Here is an 18,051-nt window from a genome sequence, read left to right as displayed (position 1 = left end):
AAATAACTCAATGATGGGACCTACTATAACCCGAATGGTACTGCCTCATCAGCAAAGTAGTATGTGAGATCTGGATTTAGACAAAAGGCTATTTGGGGATGATAGCATGTTTTGCAAAGAATCCAAGTAAGGAAATAGGCAGCCAAGAGAGGCTATCTACCTACTGCATGTAGCGTTGTCAGGGGTAAGAAGAGACAGACCTGTTTCCTATAGTCATAACCCTTTCATTTGGGCTATCTCCTGTTTTCCCATCCATCTCTTCAAATCTACTGTAGGAATGGGTACGCAGCATCCATAGAGGGTGTTAGATGGATGGAACTGGAATCACAGGTGATTGTGAGCCACTGGACATTGAGAGCCAGCTCTCTGCAAGAGCACCAAGTACTTGTGGCTTCCTGATGCTTCTGTCTCAGACTCTCAACTACTAGGCATCCTGTGACTTGCTCTTCAAGACTGTTTATGTTTCCCTCCTAAGCTCTCCCCTAATCACTCTGTCTTCCTCAGCCTCACAAATAAGCAGCTACATGGCTCAGAGATGCGCACATCATGCATCTTCATAGTCCTCCATCCTAAGTGATTAAGTCCATCTGTATTTTTGTTTGGAGCCAGAGTCAAAGAGCTGGATGCAAATGACAAGACCTTCTGTTACTCATCACCAGCAATAATGCTTCATTCACTGTTACCTCAGGGGGGGAAAAAATCAGTCTGATGTGAAAAACGTTTTTATTATAATCTCTTAAACTTTCAGTGTATATTTTCATTACAATCATTGGTACAATAAATATGGAAATGCTGAGCAGACAATTATCACAGTGGCCTATGGGCTGAGGGACAGGGACCCAGGAATACTGTTACCCTGGATACTTCCTCAGGGCCAATCAGGAGGTCTTCAAAGAGTATTGAGAGGGAGAGGGATAGAAATATTATTAAGACTGTCAGTGCAGCAACTTTTAGAATGTCTATTAAAGCCATGGATACAGGATTTACGATAACAGAAGATGGATACTAAAAAAGAACAGAGACTCAAGTTCTCCTGTAAGAGGCAGAAGAAACATTGCAGAAGCCAGTGCCTTCCTCGGGTCCCCAGTGTGTGCCCCCATCCACCCACGCATTGTGTTGGTCATCTCCACCTGCCCTGTGCCCAGCCCTGTGCCCACCCAGGTTCTCCTAGGCACCCACCTTGCACCTCGCACGGCAGAGTTAAGGAGCGCAAGGCGAGCTGTGCATCAAATACCACAGCACTGGTTTCCCTCAGTGGTGGCCAGGTGTTCACAGAATGATTTTGAATCTGCATCTTCAGGAGTTAAAGGTTGACAGCGCTGATTCTTGGAGCACTCTTTCTGCCTCCTTGGCTTTGTTTTGTCTCAGCCATGAGGGTTGAACGAGCACTGAATAGCTGGACCGTGCTGAAGGGGAAGAGGGAAGGAGAAACACCACTGTTTTTGCCTCCTAGCACCTCTCCTTTTCTGACCAGTCCTCGTGCCAGCTATGATGACCACGCTGCACTCTCAGATAACTTGTTAGTGTATACACTTCTTTAGGACAGTCTTGCTGCCCTGGACTGCTTTATGCCAGCTCTTGGCCGACAATCCTGGACCAAGCTCAGGAAACTAAATTGTGTTGCTTCTTCTTGAGGCTTGTCCTTACTGTGGTGACGCCATTGGTCCCAAGGCTAGGGTGCCACCCAGACTCCAAGACTGTCAGAGGTTTTGTGTGCATGCACGTATCCTGCACACACAGCTGCCACCATGAAACATTCTGATAGCAGAAGAGATTTTTATCAAGTCAGAAGGAGGGAGGGATAGAAGAAGGAAAAAAATATATAAACCTTGTTCTTCAAGAGGACATTCCATGCTGTCAAAATGAGACTAAATCAGAGAACTCCCTATGAACTGCAAGGAGCTAGCAATTAGGGGCTGGTGGCTGAGACTTCTTTTGAGCCATGGAACTGACTGCTCTCCACAGGGTTCTCACCTCTATGGAAAGAACATGAAGAAGGGAATAAGCATTCCCAGAAACCATGGGACTGAGGGGGAAGAACAGGGAGATTCTTAGAAACATGCTATTGGTTTCAGGACTTAAATACCAGGACCAAGCTTAGTTCTACACAGATAGCTTTCTGCTTTGATAGTATGAAAATACATTTTACCTAAACATTATTTAGACCTCTCCACAGCCAGAGGAGTAGACAGTCCTGACAATGAGTGGGCAGGAGGAAGATCAGACAAGGTAAAACTGACATTTGGGCAAAGGAGGCAGAGCTGTCCCGTAGTCTGCTTTTGTCTGTTTCCCATGGGTTCAAAACAGGGTAGATTATTCCAGAACTCACATCTACTACAAGACAGAGGGAGTAATTCATTTTCAAGTAATGGAGTGGAATATAAAGTGTAACTGTCCTCTTCCTGAGGCCAAGTAAGTGATAACATAGACTTTTCCCCCCACATTATATCTTGGTTCCAGTTCTGACTACAAAGGAAGACTCCTGGACAATGTACGCCTTCCTGTTCCCTCTGCTTCCCTCATTCTCTGTCTCCCTTTCATCCCCACTAAGGAATAAAACTTGAGTGAGGCTTGGTCAATGTCTGTAACCCAAAAGATGGGACTGTAAAAATGCCCTAGTTTATTATAGTTGTCCTTTCTTTCTGATAATTTCATACTTCCTGTCTCAGTTCTTCCCCGTTAGGTGTGAGGCCAGGCTTGCTGGCAGTCTGTCAGAGCAGAAGGAAAGCCAAGGAAGACAACTGCTCCCTGAGGGATGAAGCTGAGTTTCAAAAGTGTCACCTAAGCAAAGGGTACATGTTCTAGTCTGGAAGGTCAGAGAATAGCTAGAATGTTCAGGGCCCTGGAGATGGACCAGGAAGAACCCAGGATGGAAGTGTTTTCCAAACCACAATGGCCCACCAGCAGGTTAGGTTTGTGACCCAAAATTCAGAATCTTTAGCCATCTCATACAGCTGGAGAAATCCACTCAAAACTCCTGCCCCCTAGTTCAGTTCATCCCACTCACTGGTCACCCTGGGGTGGCTGTGACAGCAGAGCAGGGGAGGCCCAGCTGGAACCTCACAAGAGTCTGGGGGGAGGGGATACAGGTGAGCTCAAGAGAACAGCTGGAGGTATTTCAAGTGTCCAGAGAGCCAAAGTATGGAGTGTCCAAAGCAAGGTCCTTCCTTGGATGTCTGAGACTGCCAGGGACCTCAGGCGTGGACCTCAGCCTCCTTCTTGATGGCTGGTTTATAAATGACTCCCTTGTTGTCACCTTTTTTGCTACAGGAACAATAAGAACACAAGTCTTGTTAGTCAAAAAAAGAGAGAGAGAAAATGCCAGAGAGCAGCCTGGCTCAGGTGTAGGATGAAGGAGCTTTAGAAGCCCAGATTCCTCTCTTGAGGACTTCCCCCAGTCCTTTGGACTTAAGAGAGAACGGTATCATGCTATGTATTAACTAAACCTGAACCTATTTGTTTTCTCTTTTCTTTTCTTTCCTTTTTTTTTTTTTGTTTTTGTTTTTTTGTTTTTTGTTTTTTGTTTTTCGAGACAGGGTTTCTCTGTGTAGCCCTGGCTGTTCTGGTACTTACTCTGTAGACCAGGCTGGCCTCGAACTCAGAAATCCACCTGCCTCTGCCTCCCAAGTGCTGGGATTAAAGACGTGCACCACCACCGTCCGGCTTGTTTTCTGTTCTGAAGGCCTGGTCCTACTAGATCTGCATTCTGAAGAAGGTTTCATTATTACCCCCTTCACTTCAAAGCTCCGATGCCGTAATTCCTAAAAACCTTCTTATTTTCCTTACCAGGAGAAATAAAGTATGTCTTAGGAAAAGCCAAGCATGGCAATAAAACTGTGGGCAAAGGCACTTATAGCTGGTATGAGTGAGAGATCAGAGCTTTCTTCACTTTTTTGTTGATTCATAGGAGAAAAAACCAGATGTACAGATATTAGTGCAAAGACAAATACAAACTTGTCTAAGGTCACACAGCTAGTTAGTAATCGAACCTAACTAGGTAGGGTCACCTCCACACCTGAGCACAGTAACCCTTACATGACCAGTGTTTCATGCAAGGAGCTAGGACACTGGTGTCTGGACAGCAGCATTCCTAAGATAGCGTGGGTCACACAACAGGGGCTCTTTCTTCTGCAAAATTGTCTTGCTAGATGGATCAACCATTATGGCCACATACGGCATACATTCAGAATGGGGAGTCTGATTCCAAACCAACTCACCTCTTCTTCCTTTTGAAGAGCCAAATAGACACTGCCAGAACAATGGAGATGCCAAGAACGCCAGCCAGGGCCACTGAAAGGATGATACCTGGGGAAAGGCAGGGAACATGTGTCATCCTCTATGCTTTGCCTCATCTCATCTTCATCATAGCACTCGGGCGGGAAACTATGTCCTAGCTACACGGTTGTCCTTGGAACATTATCATCTCCCCACCTCTGTTCTCAGAGTCTAGCCTCTGGCTTTGTGGCTTAAAGGGCCACTGGAAGCTGTACATAAGTGCCTTATGTAAATTGCAGTGGTTTCTAGCAGGGGTTCTCAAACTCACACAAGGATTATGTTCACAATGTAGAGTTTCCAAAAGGTCAGCCTTTGATCTACTGGACCTGGAACCCAGGAATCTGCATTTTATTTTCAACTATCTCCAGGTGATGCTGATGTTGATGTCTGTGGTCTGTGAACTACACTGTGAGAAACCCTATGCTACAGAATAAAATCTGTATTTGCTTGCCGGATGTAAGTTCCCTTAGAATGACTCTATCACTGTTGCCTCCAGTTTCAATTGCAGTCCTAAACAATTAACTCATGGTGAAGGTCATGTGGCCAGCCACCTGACCTTAACACTGGACTTGGGTGTGTTTTTGCAAAATACCCTCCAATGTTAATCAACAGACTGAATTTAAGTGGAATTTTTGCATACACCTCCCAGTGTGATTGGTCTTTCATTAGAGAAACATTTGATTGGCAGTTCATTCTTTTAATTAGAGAGCAGCTCAAGGGGCACCAGAAGCCAAAGCGACAGCAGAGAAGCAGAGAAGATGGGCTGAAAATTTCACAGGCCCAGATCACACTGAAAATCATGGGGTCACCCAGTTGTAGCATGCACACTCAGGAGGCCACATACCCAAACTCAGTCCTGTGTTGGTAAGCAGTCCTACTTAAAAGGGGGAGAGAAGATTGGAAGTTAATCTAGAGCCAGACCATGATGAATCTGGTGCATAGTAAAATACTCTGCCTTTTATTTTTGGTTGGTGTTCCAGAGCTTATTCATATTGAGGGATGATTACCCTTGACTTAGGTTGATAGGGTAGGGGAAGCGCCCACCTAGGGAATCCATACTGTTTCCTCTCCATCCTCTGTACCTTTATCACAGTCACTTTCTTTGCTGGACAAGACTTCAGTTATTAATCATGGTGGCCGAAAAGGCAAGGTGAAGACGCAGTAAGAGTCAATCTACCTTGGCAAGTTGTTGCCTACTTCTCTTGGTACTTCTCTTCCCCAGTACAGAACCTGCCGCGAGCATTCTATTTCCACCTACTCTATCATCACGGTCTGGTTCTCTCCTTTCCACTTCCACTTGGCTCTACTGGACAAACTCCTCTATATACCAACCTATCTGCTCTGCTTCAAGAGACTGAAGAATTACAACTTCCCTGAGGAATAAGTAGGGTGAGTTTAGAGTTCTGAGCAGGGTCCAGGCCATTGAAGGTAAAATTTCATAGCCTATATGGGATCTCAGAAGACAGAGTCCCAGGTAACTGCATCTTCCTAAATAAATGGGGGAACTGAGTCACAACAACTTCCCCAAGAAGCCCCTAGCCTGCTTCCTATAGGTTCTCACTGCTTTTCCTCTTTCGCTCAGCCAGGGCCTTCATCTAAAGAAGTCTCTGCCTACTTACACCCCCTTTTCTAGTGGTTTTGTGAAACTTACAGAGCTAGTGTGTGTTCATCCCTGCTTGCCTCCCTGCCTTCCTATTTGTGGTGTTTATTTTAACACTGGAATCCTGAGTGTGACAGGCAGTGGTAACCCATTCTGACACCCAGAGATAGCCTACACCAGCAAAGCCCACTATAAGAACCGAGACTCTAGGTGAGCCCTGGTATGAGGTGCCAGCAGAGGTAAGAATTCACCCTTGAGGCTTACACAAGTCCAGAGGTTGCAAGGTGAGGATTCACTCACTTGCCTTCTCCTATCCTGTGGCCAGGTCCTGGCTGACTCAACAGGAGCTAGGATTCCTTTATCTCTTCTCTGCCATTCTACAAGTTCACACCAAGCCTGCCAAGCCTCTGAGACGAGCCTGACCCTGAGAGGCCTTGGTTACTGTCAGAGTCATAAGGAGAGTGTCCCAAGGGTAGGTGGACTGTTCCTGTTCTGGCTGGCAACCACCAGTTCTTAAGTACCTCCTCTGCTCAGATAGCCTGCCAGGGCCTCCCTGGTAAACTGAATGTGGGTAGCAACATATGGCTTGAGATATACAGAGGGCAGGTTCACACTAGGGGAAAATTTCATGCTTCTACAGAACCTACTGTGTGCTCCCCCTGGCCTGAGGTTCAAGCACAGCACAACTTAGTATTTGAGTTTGCTGGGGTTTTGGTTTTTTTTTCCCATGGCACCCAGAAACTTTATTTGTTTCTCTCATAAGCTCCAGATGTTTCTTCTCTATCCCTGTGAGGAAACAGTATTCCAACCCAAGTTTTCACTGCTGGGTGGCCTCCTGTCAGGGACTAAATTGCCTCTCCTTAGAAACAATGATGTGGGCCTAAACAGCTATGGAGACAAAGACTGGGATGGGAGAATTTTCAGCTAAGACTTTCATGTTGCAAAAAACCAAGCAAGCTTGACCACGAAGGCAAAGAACCTAAGTGCCAAGGAAGAGAGATTCAGGTAGCAGTGTTACCCTAACAAGTCTTTCTACCTCCCATGATGCCCAAGACAGAAAGATGGGGTTAGAACACCATCCCACCAATTTAGGCAGCACCAACCAAGGCCTGCAGAGAAAGATCTTTCTTAGTGGGTTTGAGGTCCACTGAAGATAGAACCAAAGCATCTACTAGTGGAAGAGCTGGGGGGAGGGGGCTAGCAATGTCAGGGAGGAATGCTGAGATGATTTGAGAACTAGAGCCAGAGAGAGAGAGAAGACAAAGTGTTTCTCAGCAGAGGCTCAGGCGGGTGAGGCCAACCTGTGGGTAACTAGAGTACATCAAAGATGGCAGACAGAGCTAGAGAAGGTCATGTTCAGCTTAAACAAAGAAACGGGTTGTTTCTAAACAGGGATGATGACAGGTAGTCTCTAAAGAAGAACAAGGAGACAGATGACGGAAATTGAGAAAGGTTTGCTCTCAGAGGTGGTCCCTGACCACCAGCTGATGAGAACCTAGCAGTAAAGGCTCCTGAGATAGCTTCTAGGATTCAGGCTGAGAATCTAGGGGAGTGCTGCCTGCTCAGGGCCTCCATAGAGCACTGGGGCAACCAGGCAGAGTGAGCAGAGATAGGACAATATGACACGCAAAAGGAAATTGCGCACAGATAGACAGCTGCATTGTCCAGGAAGGCAGGACACCTGGAGAAGGTCAGCCACTGCTTGACATAAAGGCCTTGCTACCTGGACTGGCAGGCTCAGGAGCTGCATCTTCCGCTGGCATCTGGCTGCACCGAGGATGCTGGGTAACTGCTTTTGAGATGTTCTGATGCCTCAAGTACAAACACAGACAAGTCCAGCCCGAAGAGCAAGTGCTCATTTACACATCTTGGCGTACCTGGAAGAACAGTCTAGTATTTTCTAGCTTTTAAAAAACTTCTGTTGGATTGCAGGATGCAATCTCTTCTTATTTCAAAGTCCAGTCAAAGCACTGACTGTTTTCATAGACAGCATGTTATGTAGGGATGATATATAAACAGACCAGTCTTCAGTGGTCTTCAGTCTTATGAAATAAGCCAGGAGAGTTTAGGTTTACCAGGAGTTCAAATACTTAAGAACATGACATTGGCTTAGAATGGTAACAAATGACTCTTATTGAATAATGTTATAAGCCACAAGGGAAGTGACCTCTTTGCTAGTGTTCCCTTCAAATTGTACTTTGCTAAGGAAAATGCCCTTGGTGGTCAAGAACACATTACTGTCTTTGGAGGGCATAGCCAGCACTATTTTTAATCAACCATATTCAATCCAGTCAGAGAATAACTTTTACAAAGAAATACGCTCAGAGGACTCCACTAGACAGATCATGGGGTAACTGCATTATAAAACTGGGATAGGAACAGAGAACTTGGTCTCCCAGATTGCAAGCATGCAGGCTGCAGTGCTCTGAGCCAGGTGTCATGCCAGCTCTTGTACCACAAGTGGGATTCAGTGGTCCTGGCTGTTGGGGCTTAAGTAGTGATGGGTAATAGGAGCGGGAGCTTATGTCCCTGTCATCACAGAGCAACAAAACATATGACGTCAGCTGGCAACTTCCTCCAGGCATTTAAAAGTTGGTTGCAAGTTCTAGTCTTGAATTTCTCTTACATGTGGTTGTATTTTAATATTGTTGACAAATTGAGAATAGAGCAAAGTAAGACTTGAAATTTGACAACTGGCCAGTTTTATGTATAAACCATTCTAGAGAGAAGATACTGGGGAGGAAAGAGAAAAGGAAATGGCCAGTTATATTCTTTCAGCAAGCTTATAACATGCACCGGGCATGGAGTCAGGAATAAAGGAATGAGACATCCTTCCTCAAGGAGCCCATCAGGTGTATAAATATTCTCTCTCTGGTTTTATTGTATTGTAATAACTATTCAGTTGTATGCCACATACTTCAATAGAGGTGAATAAATCAGATGAAGTAGGTTGGTAAGCCACCTCTAGGATAGTGCATAGTGCTTCTGAGAAGGTGTGATTAAAACTAGGTCTTAAAAGAACTTTGAGAATGGCAGAGCTAGCACAGACAAGATAAATATTGTATGTGCCTGTCCTTGGGGGGCACTGAGGCTGAGAGGACAAGGATGGGGGCCCCAGAGAGCCAACATGGGAGGGTCAGCCAGGGTCCTTTCCCAGCTGTTGTTCCTGCACTGAGCCTGTTCTGTGTCAGGGGCAGGAATTCTCAGTGGGTTTGCTTTGTTCTGTTCTGTTCTGTTTCTGACTCCATAGTGCACAAATCGGGCTGCGCTAGGGAAGTTCTTGGTGTGCTGGAAGGACCAGGGCTTCACTTCTTAGCACACTTGATGACTGCTGCTGACAGTTCAGACCCCTGATCCAGGTCTAGGAAACTGAAGGTAGCAACATCTCTGATTCTTTTCATTGGATACCTTGGAAGAATCGGTGATACTTTTCCATCTAATACCTTTTATTTATAAATAGAAACTTGAAGAAACAGAAGGTCAATAGCCATAGCACACAACTTCTAGTCTCCAAAACAAATTAATTAGCCATCTTAGCTGGGTAAGAATTCTCTCTTTCTGAAGGTTTTTCTAAAACTATGCAGGTCTCTCTAGGTCAAGCAGGTTCTAATTCTGTTACTCTGCAAATGGCCATTGGTTAGAGCCCTCCCGCTAGGTGTCCAGCAAGCTCAATAGTTCAGCACACTCACACATCTAGATGCCCCTCAGCTGGCTCTAGATCCCCAGTGAGTGACATGCAGTTCCTTAGAGCAGACCCAGTAAAGACATGATTATAGAAACTTTTTGGCCTCCTTGTGTCTCTCCAGTTTCCTTGCCCCTAACATGCTTAAAATGAGCTCGACAATATTAGTATTTGAGTCTCCTAGGTCCTTGCCTTATTATCTCTCCCCACTTGGATTCAGAGTTGGTGTCACTGACCGGGAGGAAATTAACCCACTTCTGGGCCCTGGCCTGTGCTCTCTCCTGCATCCTCACTTAGGGTACCTGGCTCTGAGGGAACCCAAAGTGCTTCAGGTGAGTCTTCTCCCTAGCACCCCGCCTGAAGGGCAAGCACAAGTCTTCCTTGGAAGAAGTGATTTTCCAGAGCTAATTAACAGCCCCCTGGTAGGGCCTGCAGCTTCCCATCTAGAGTAGGGACTTTAAGAAGTCAAAAGGACCACCAGGCCAGAAAGCCTCATACAAATGGGAAAGAGACGAGGAGTGACGAGGGTCCTGCAGAAAGGTGCTCAGATGAAGGGGTCTGTGGCCCTCCCAAAGGGAGACCAGTTCTCCTTCCTGCCACTTCTAGCCCTACTCAATTATATAGGAAGGATATTTATTTAAGTTCTAAAGGGCTATGGGAACAAGGCTTCTCTTGCGTTGGTTTGTCCAGCATCATTATCCAATACTCAGGTTTCTATGACATAATGCACTAAAGACTAGAGATGGCTCCACAGTTGATCTTCCAGAGGAGCTGCGTTCAATTCCCAACACCCACATAGTGGCTCACAACCATCTGTGATTACAATTCCATGGACTCCCAACACCCTATTCTGCTCTCCTGGAGCATATGAACGTACATAGTACACAAACGTACATGCCAGGCAAAATAGCCATATACATATAAAATAAAAATAAACATTTAATTACAAATAAATATCAGAGCATATGATATTCAACTTTAGAATCCTATACTAATAGGGAGAAAACCAGGCCTAAACCTACAAAGTCATTGACCAATCCCTGGGGGATAGCGATTCTCAATGGGGCCATTTTGCTCCATCTCCCCTAGAGAACTGGGCAATGTCTAGAGAATTTTTTTTAAATCTCACAAATGGAAATGTGCCACTGGCATCTAGTAGGTGAGGATGATGGACTCCTGCTAATGCCACAGGACACAGGGAGACACCCACTATAAGAATTATCCTGTCCTGTGTGTCATTAGTGCCAGGATTCAGAAACCCCACCCTAGAGCTATATATTATAGCTCAAGTACAAGCCTCTTGCAAGCAGAAAGCAAATTTTATGATTCTTTTATAAGCATATTCTAGGGAAATAACAGGGGTGAGTTAAATGGGTCAGTCCTATTTGTTTCAATTTGATTAAACACACACACACACACACACACACACACACACACACACACACACACTTTCTCTCCCTCCTAGAGATTTTCTTTACCTTGCTTTCTGTTCCTGGAACAATGTTTGGATTCCTTAGCTCTCATTAACGTCCAAAGGAAGTTCTGAATATAATAGACACTAGTTGTAAACAGCCTACATGGAAAAGTCTGCAAAGAATTGAACCCAAATCACTGTCATGTGCTTAAACAGGCTCACACTATAAACTTGAAACTGCATGTTAGCTAGACCTGCCCTAGGCTGGTTGTGAGAGGCCCTCGTGAATCCAGGTACCTGTGGGCAGAGGGGTAGGAGCTGAGTCTCCTAAGGGCTGCTTCTTCATCTTGCCTCAGGAAGTAGCCTTGGCTGCCTATGTTTTGGAGGATGAGGAAGGGGAGTACTTTGGCCAAGTTTCTATAACCAGTGTCTAAGTGAACAACTTTGCCTTGAAAGGCCACAGATTCTCCAAGGAGAAAGCTGGATCTAGCCTCAGAGAAGCAGCAGCTCTGACTAAGCCGTGCGGGAGGGTCTGTGGCAAAGCTGCCTTTGGGCTTTGATCTTGACGTCTGAAGCCAGAAATTAGTCCTCAAGCTTCTGTCTAGAGCCTTCTCATCTACTCCAGCCAGATCTTGCGGGATCTACCAAAGCACTCAGCTACAAAACTGCCTGTATGGTCCAGTCAACAAGCAGCTACTTAGACCTGAGCCCATCTAGGAAGATGGCTAATTAGCACCAGTGCCACAGTCCATCCATACAAGTGGGATTACTTTTAGTTGTCATAATCAAATTCCTGAACGGTTTCTTCTGATCCTCTGTAACCGCCCCCAAGCTCTGACCCTGCAATGTAAAGTTAGGATTGGCAGTTATTAGTATCCATATTTAATATCTTGTCACTGAAAGGATGTCAGAGCAAGTCTCTAGCCCAGCAAGACCAAGGAAACCCAACCTAAAGAAGGGTATGTTTTGTTCACGTCCTTAAATGGAGGTTTCCTGACTTCAGGGAAAGCATATATTACCTCTTTTCCAAGAATAGATACAGACTACCTCAGAAAACAGCTCTTACAGCCCTTCAGCCATAAGCAAAATCTTGCCTGGGCTGTGTGGACAATGGTTCTCATCTCCAGGCTTTTAAGTTAAAGAACTGAAGTCATTCCATACCTGGTATGCTACCTCATGTCTGTAACTGCAACCTCTCGAGAGGCCGAGGCAAGAGAACCACAAGGTCAAGGCCAGCCTGGACTTTCTTAGTTGAGTTGGGAGGCAGCCTGAGATGAGATACACGAGACCTTGTCGCAAGAATACAGAGAACCTAAGTCGTTTTTGTTCAACCCTAAGTACTCCATAGTCCACTAAGAAGAATGGGAAAGGAGAGTGTTGTACCCAGAACGGAGAGCAAATGAAAACATCCCAGACACCCAAGTCATTCCCTAGAGAGCAAGTGGGTTGTCACTGTCTTACTCATTCTCAGGTTACAGGAAGGGCTACCCTGTTCCCAGATTGTGTTTCAGGCTCAGAAACTGGAGAGGAGGGGAGTGACCTGAAGCGAGGGGTATCCAGAGAGAACACGAGAGACAAATCTTCGGTCATGAGGGTAACCCACAGAGATAGCCTACAGGCACAGTGCTGGCCATGTCGATGGGTCAGTTCGGAGGGGCAGATTTCTAATAACCTTCTGGCAAGGGCTTTGTTAACAGTCTTCATTGGTGCATGTCTAAGCCGAGCAGGTGACAGTTATAATCTCACATAGTGAAGCAACAACAAGCATCAGGTGAGATGAGGGCATGGCTCCTCTAACAGGTGAGCCTATGGGGGGGGGCTTTAAAATATGAACATCTGGCCCTAGTGATCCATGAGGAGATGATGGGGGCACTTCTGCAGCTCTGCACTGCTTTTGACCATCCAAGACCCCCAAATTTGGGGAAGCTCAGGAAGGTGTGGTGAGAAAAGTGACCTCAGAGGTTTGAAGATGGCTGTGGATGCTCTCCTTATCCCCCCACCCCATCCTCTCAGCGTTCTGACGGAGGCTCTGAGCAAGTGAAATGTTAATTTTCTCCTAATCATTACAGTTATAGACTTAGGAGGAATAATGAGTCCCTAGCAGTTGAAATAAATGAAACTATTAAGCTTTATTCAACTTGGAATGTGTTTGTTAATGCAAGTTCAAGATTAGATTAATAAAAAAAAAAAAAAAAAAAAAAGAGGCTGTGAACCAGAACACTTTCTTGCGTAATGAGTCCTGTTGCTACATTAGATTTTGAGCTGCTGTGGCCATAAACATGGGTGATAGCCTTGATCTTATAAAGGAAGCATATATGAATGTGTGTAGGTAGTATGAATATTGGTAGTATTGCTAGGCTGAGGGCAGGGTATATAGCCCTTGATACAAGAGAATCTAGGGTGGGAAGTTAGAAGCATTCTTTCCTCATACAAAGGATTCCATGTGTCTTAGGATAATCATTCTTAGAGCAGAGAGATCCCCCAAAACATCTCATGTCCACCTGTGGGTGACTCCCAGACTTAACAAGCGCTCTGGTCCATGTACTTCAAGGTCATGGTCTGAACTTCTCTCCAAGGTCTTGAGAACATGGAGAACACTGAAGGGGGACTCCAGTAGCTCATTCTCCAATGCTCTTGGATGTGCTCTGGTTCCTTGGCAGCCAGGGGACTCAGCCAGTCTCCAAAGGACACTGTTTCCTTAGTAGGAAACAGACATCTGGTAGCACATTGCCTCTCCCTCCCCTCAGAACCTTCCTCACCTTGTCGGAAGGAGATATACACCAGCCTCTCATCGAACTTCTGGACCTGCCGGAAGTTGTTGATCATTTCTCTGGGGGTAGGATCATCCATGTGTGTGAAGTACAGAGCTGTCTCCAAAGCCAGCAGCTGAGGGGGGAAAGTGGGAATGGGCCTTATGAACAGGTGATGCTGGCTGGACTGGCCGACTGGAGAGAGGACTTGAGGGAACCCTCTGAATCAGCCCATCAGGGGCTTGGCAGAAAGTATTTGAAAATGAAGGGAAAGCCAGAGAAGTACTTATCCATTATTCTGAGGGTCTCACTAGGTACTGTTGTCGGGCTGGGCTGGGTGCTTCTCCACCATCAAGGTTCCTGATGACCCCAGAATGCCCCCCAAGTGAAAGCTGAAGAGAAGGGGGGCTCCTCAGCTCCCCACCAAGACCACATTCTTTTTATGACCCTGAATTGGAACCCAACTCTTAAAGCAGTTGGGGGGTGGGTGGGCTGATTTTATGGCCAAATCAAAAAAAAGACAGAGGGAAGAGGTCCTCTGGTGATCTGGCTGCTGGCTCCCTGACATTTCACACACACACACACACACACACACACACACACACACACACACACCGTGAATATGATGCACTCTGTTTCCATGGCAGCTCCTGGGTTGGCTATTGCTGCTTCCCCACACATTTCACCTCTGATTCAGCTCATCTCCTCTCCTGTCCACCCACCGGCTGCCATTTATCGAGGTTTTGCAGCACAGAGGCTCATAGTAAGGAGCAGATGTTTGACAGTGAGGGCTGGCTAGGATGACTCCGGTGGGTGATTACTATGCAGCACCGTCCACCTCCTCTACACTTTTCTTCTTTTTCATGCTTTCAGGTTGTGGGGAAGCAGGATGAGCAGTGACTCAGCTCAGAAGTTGGGTGATCCTGAGAACTTCTAACCTTGCCTTCCAACACAAGCAGCTTAGAGATGGTAGCTAATGACGTGGCTCCCCAGCTCCCACAGCTAGATTGTGAGCTTAAAGTCAGTGAGCCTCCTATCACTGCCACCCCACGGCCCATGAGTTAGCCTGCTATGATCTTTATTCTGTCCCACCAAAGGAGCCAGGCTCTCTCCTACAAGGACAGTAAATGCCATCCAGCCACTGAGGGGTATATTAGCAAACACAGTCTTGCAGCTCTCTTTAAAGAACTGTGGGAAGTGTGCTCATTTTCCTAGCTCGGTTTAGCTCCTCTTAAAGCTTAGTCTGTAATTTCTACAGCATTTCAGTAGCAAGGCTAATCTGGAGAGGTTCTGAGGAGCTGCTAATGGAACTCTGAGGAAATCAAGTCTTTGATTAGATCAGCTTCTGGCAGGGAACAAGACACCATACAAATTCTGGCTTGTTACCTGCTCCTGGGAAATCTGCACAGGGTTTCGGAAAACTGTCCAGAGCACGGTAGGGTAGCAAGGAGGTGTAGTCAGGGACCCTTCATAGCGGTAATACTCGCCAGGGCTCTCGGGCAGAAGTTCTTCAATGTTGAAGCCTGGGATGAGCACTTGTTGGCCTGGAGAGACACACTGGGTGTGAGGGTGTCAGCTTAAGTCATGCTAGGAGAGGCATAGGTAGGCACAGCAACTGAGCTTAAACATTTAGAGTCAGAGCGAAGAATGTGCTTTTTTCTGGGCCACCTGACTCAGTGTCACAACATTGCCCAGCAACATGGCTGGAATCAATGTGGTGAACACAGACAGCACCTACCCCGTTATGCTCTTATTCTTAAGCTGACACCAGTGCGACCACATTCTGTGTAACAGTGAGTGAATAAGTAGCCAAGCAGCCCTCACCTTTATACTTAACATGTTGAAGATGGCTGAAGATCTTGTCATATGATGGATTGGCGGAGCCTATCTGCAACAGAGATCAGGCAGGTTGAGCTGGGACAAAATAAGATTTGCTCAGCCCGAGTTGACAGTTGTCGTCAGATGGCCTGACTGGATGGCCTTCCCTGGGGATCTGCTTTACAAAGAAAATTCTGACCCATCACCAGATTGTTGAAAGTTAGTATAGTGTTCTTGACCTTTTGCATCAAATGATAGCTAGGCTTGAGTGTCCCGGTATATTAGGTGTGTTCCCAGTAATCTGATGTGAGCCTGGTAGACTACAACCAGTCCATCTAACCTGAAACGTCGAAGCACTTTGAGTTAACAAAAGCCAAGCCAAATAAATAAGCATATTGGGAACTGGAAACATGTTGCCTCTTGGGGGAAAACAAAGCAAGTCGATTAGAAGTCATTCCTTTCTTAACACCCCTCCCACCCCACCACATTTTTGAGATCAAAATGTTTATATGTAGCCCATGCCGACCCCAAACTCTCAGTAGTCCTGCCTGGACCTCTGACCTGCTGGGATTACAGGCATGCCAGGTTCAACTCTTATTTCCCTGAGATTAAATCATTCATTCCAGAATGGAGTTTGGATGCTAGGTGTTGTATCTGTGATGGATTCATCTGATGGTGCAGCATAGATCCCTATACCGCACAGGCCCTCCCCAGCCAGGTGGTCCCATACCACGCACCAGGGCTAGAGACGGGGGCTCATATTTTAATGTCACAAAAGACGTATCTTCTTCAGCTACCTAGACAGAGGAAAAGCTTCCTCTGAGAAAAGAGAGAAGAAGCCTTATGAGGGCCACACCCTGCTCTGGAGGCAATGCAGGGCCAGCCAGGAGCAGCTCACTCCAGACTGCTGTGCACAGAACACATGCCTAGTCCTGATACCCTCTCTGCTACAGACTTGAGGTAAGAAGCCCTTTAAACACATCATACCTCAATAAGAACAGCAAGGACAGCGAGGCCTTCGGACTTGTCACTGGCGGTGCTGAAGTCAGGGTACAGGTCTGAGTTATAATGGACAATGTGCAGCTGCAATAGGAGAGAAGGTACCCATGAGGGAACAATCAACTCACAGGAACCGTTTGTTTCTGCACAAGACTTGAACCAACCAGAAAGATGGGCATCTGTCCCTCCTCTCCCCCAAAGAACTGATCCCCTACCTTTACCATCCCCCCCACCAGGTTTCTCTTTTCCCCCAGTCCTCTCTACCTGCAAACCAGGGCACATCCTATCTTATTCACTGGACCCCTCTTGTCTGATAAGGCACCTGGAAAGTAGCAGAGGAACAGTAGGCATGAATGAGTGGGTGGGTGAGTGGGTGGATTTTTATATCACTGTGAAAACGCTCGGGTACTTTGGAACTCTTCTCCCTTCAGTGTTTTTTTGTTTTTTGGGTTTTTTTTTTTTTTGGTTGTTGTTGTTTGTTTTGTTTTGTTTTTGTTTGTTTGTTTGTTTGTTTGTTTGTTTTTTTGAGCCTGGGCCAAGTGGTCTCCTATAATTTGTTATCTCTGTAGTTGATCTGGAAGCAGTAGGGGTGGGGAAGAAAACTAGCTGCCAGCTACAACTTAATCATAATTGAAATACACAAAACACTGGTGTTCATCCCTCAGGCGGACAAAAATCATAGCATGGTTTTTACCAGCTTAGGTTGGTTTGTTTGCTTGCTTGTTTTTTGAGACAGTGTTTCCCTGTGTAGCTTTGACTGTCCTGGAACTCACTTTGTAGACCAGGCTAGCCTCCAACTTGAAGAGATCTGCCTGTCTTGGACTCCAGAGTGCTGGGATTAAAGGGATTCGCCACCATTGCCCGGCCTTATCAGTCAGATTTTAAGACTTTTTTTAAAAAAATCTTCTCCAAATAAAATTCTGAACATTGATCAGAAACTAATTATTAAGATAAAGAGAAGTTTTTGAGAAGTCTTAGATTTAGAAAACCTAAGCACATATTATGACCATTGTTATTATAAATTCTGGTGATGTTTAAAGCTGACTTTTAATCCTAAAGATAGTATCACCTAGCCTTCAGAAGATTTTGTAGTAGATAACTCTAAATACAAACGTGCATTTTTATTCCATGTTGCGGAAATTACTGCCTATAGAGATTTGATCTGGATTTCTTTTTCTTCCAGTCACTCATCATCTCCCTCTTTAAAGGAAATTCAGCATTAGGTCTATTTTCAATGTTATTATGTGGCCTTTGCTGTTTTCCATTTCACTTTATTTTATGTGTATGGATGTTTTGCCAACAAGCCTATCTTCCTGTGTACCATGTGCGCGCCTGGTTACAGTGGAAATCAGAAGAGGATGCTGGTTGGAGCTACAGATGGTTGTGAACTGCCAGGTGAGGGCTGGGAAGTGAACCAGGGTCGTTTTGAGGGTGGTGGGCAGAATCTTACCATCTAGCTTAAGCTGGCCATGGGTTTGAAACTGTCCTGCCTCGGCCTCTTGAGAGCTAGGAT

General features: G+C 45.8%; 1 protein-coding gene across 3 annotated transcripts in view; it reads right to left on the bottom strand.

Moving 5' to 3' along the window:
* Window positions 1-706: 706 nt before the first annotated feature.
* Car12 (carbonic anhydrase 12) overlaps window positions 707-18,051 on the bottom strand; it is a 54,550-nt gene continuing 37,205 nt past the window's right edge. Inside the window, exons 5-11 of one of the 3 annotated variants that reach the window (XM_006511548.4) lie at window positions 16,527-16,622; window positions 15,546-15,609; window positions 15,108-15,265; window positions 13,731-13,857; window positions 5,120-5,152; window positions 4,218-4,305; window positions 707-3,264 (exon numbers count right to left, since the gene is read on the bottom strand). In XM_006511548.4, the coding sequence (XP_006511611.1) occupies window positions 3,195-3,264; window positions 4,218-4,305; window positions 5,120-5,152; window positions 13,731-13,857; window positions 15,108-15,265; window positions 15,546-15,609; window positions 16,527-16,622 (636 nt within the window). In that variant the 3' untranslated portion in view covers window positions 707-3,194. The remainder of the gene's footprint in view (window positions 3,265-4,217; window positions 4,306-5,119; window positions 5,153-13,730; window positions 13,858-15,107; window positions 15,266-15,545; window positions 15,610-16,526; window positions 16,623-18,051) is intronic. The other 2 variants (NM_178396.5, NM_001306148.1) reach the window with 2 other exon arrangements.

This window comes from Mus musculus, chromosome 9 (genome assembly GCF_000001635.26).
Source record: "Mus musculus strain C57BL/6J chromosome 9, GRCm38.p6 C57BL/6J".
In the NCBI taxonomy this organism is placed as follows: Eukaryota; Metazoa; Chordata; class Mammalia; order Rodentia; family Muridae; genus Mus; species Mus musculus.
The sequence above is the reverse complement of the archived record's forward strand: the minus strand, read 5'-3'. Positions and strand labels throughout refer to the sequence as shown.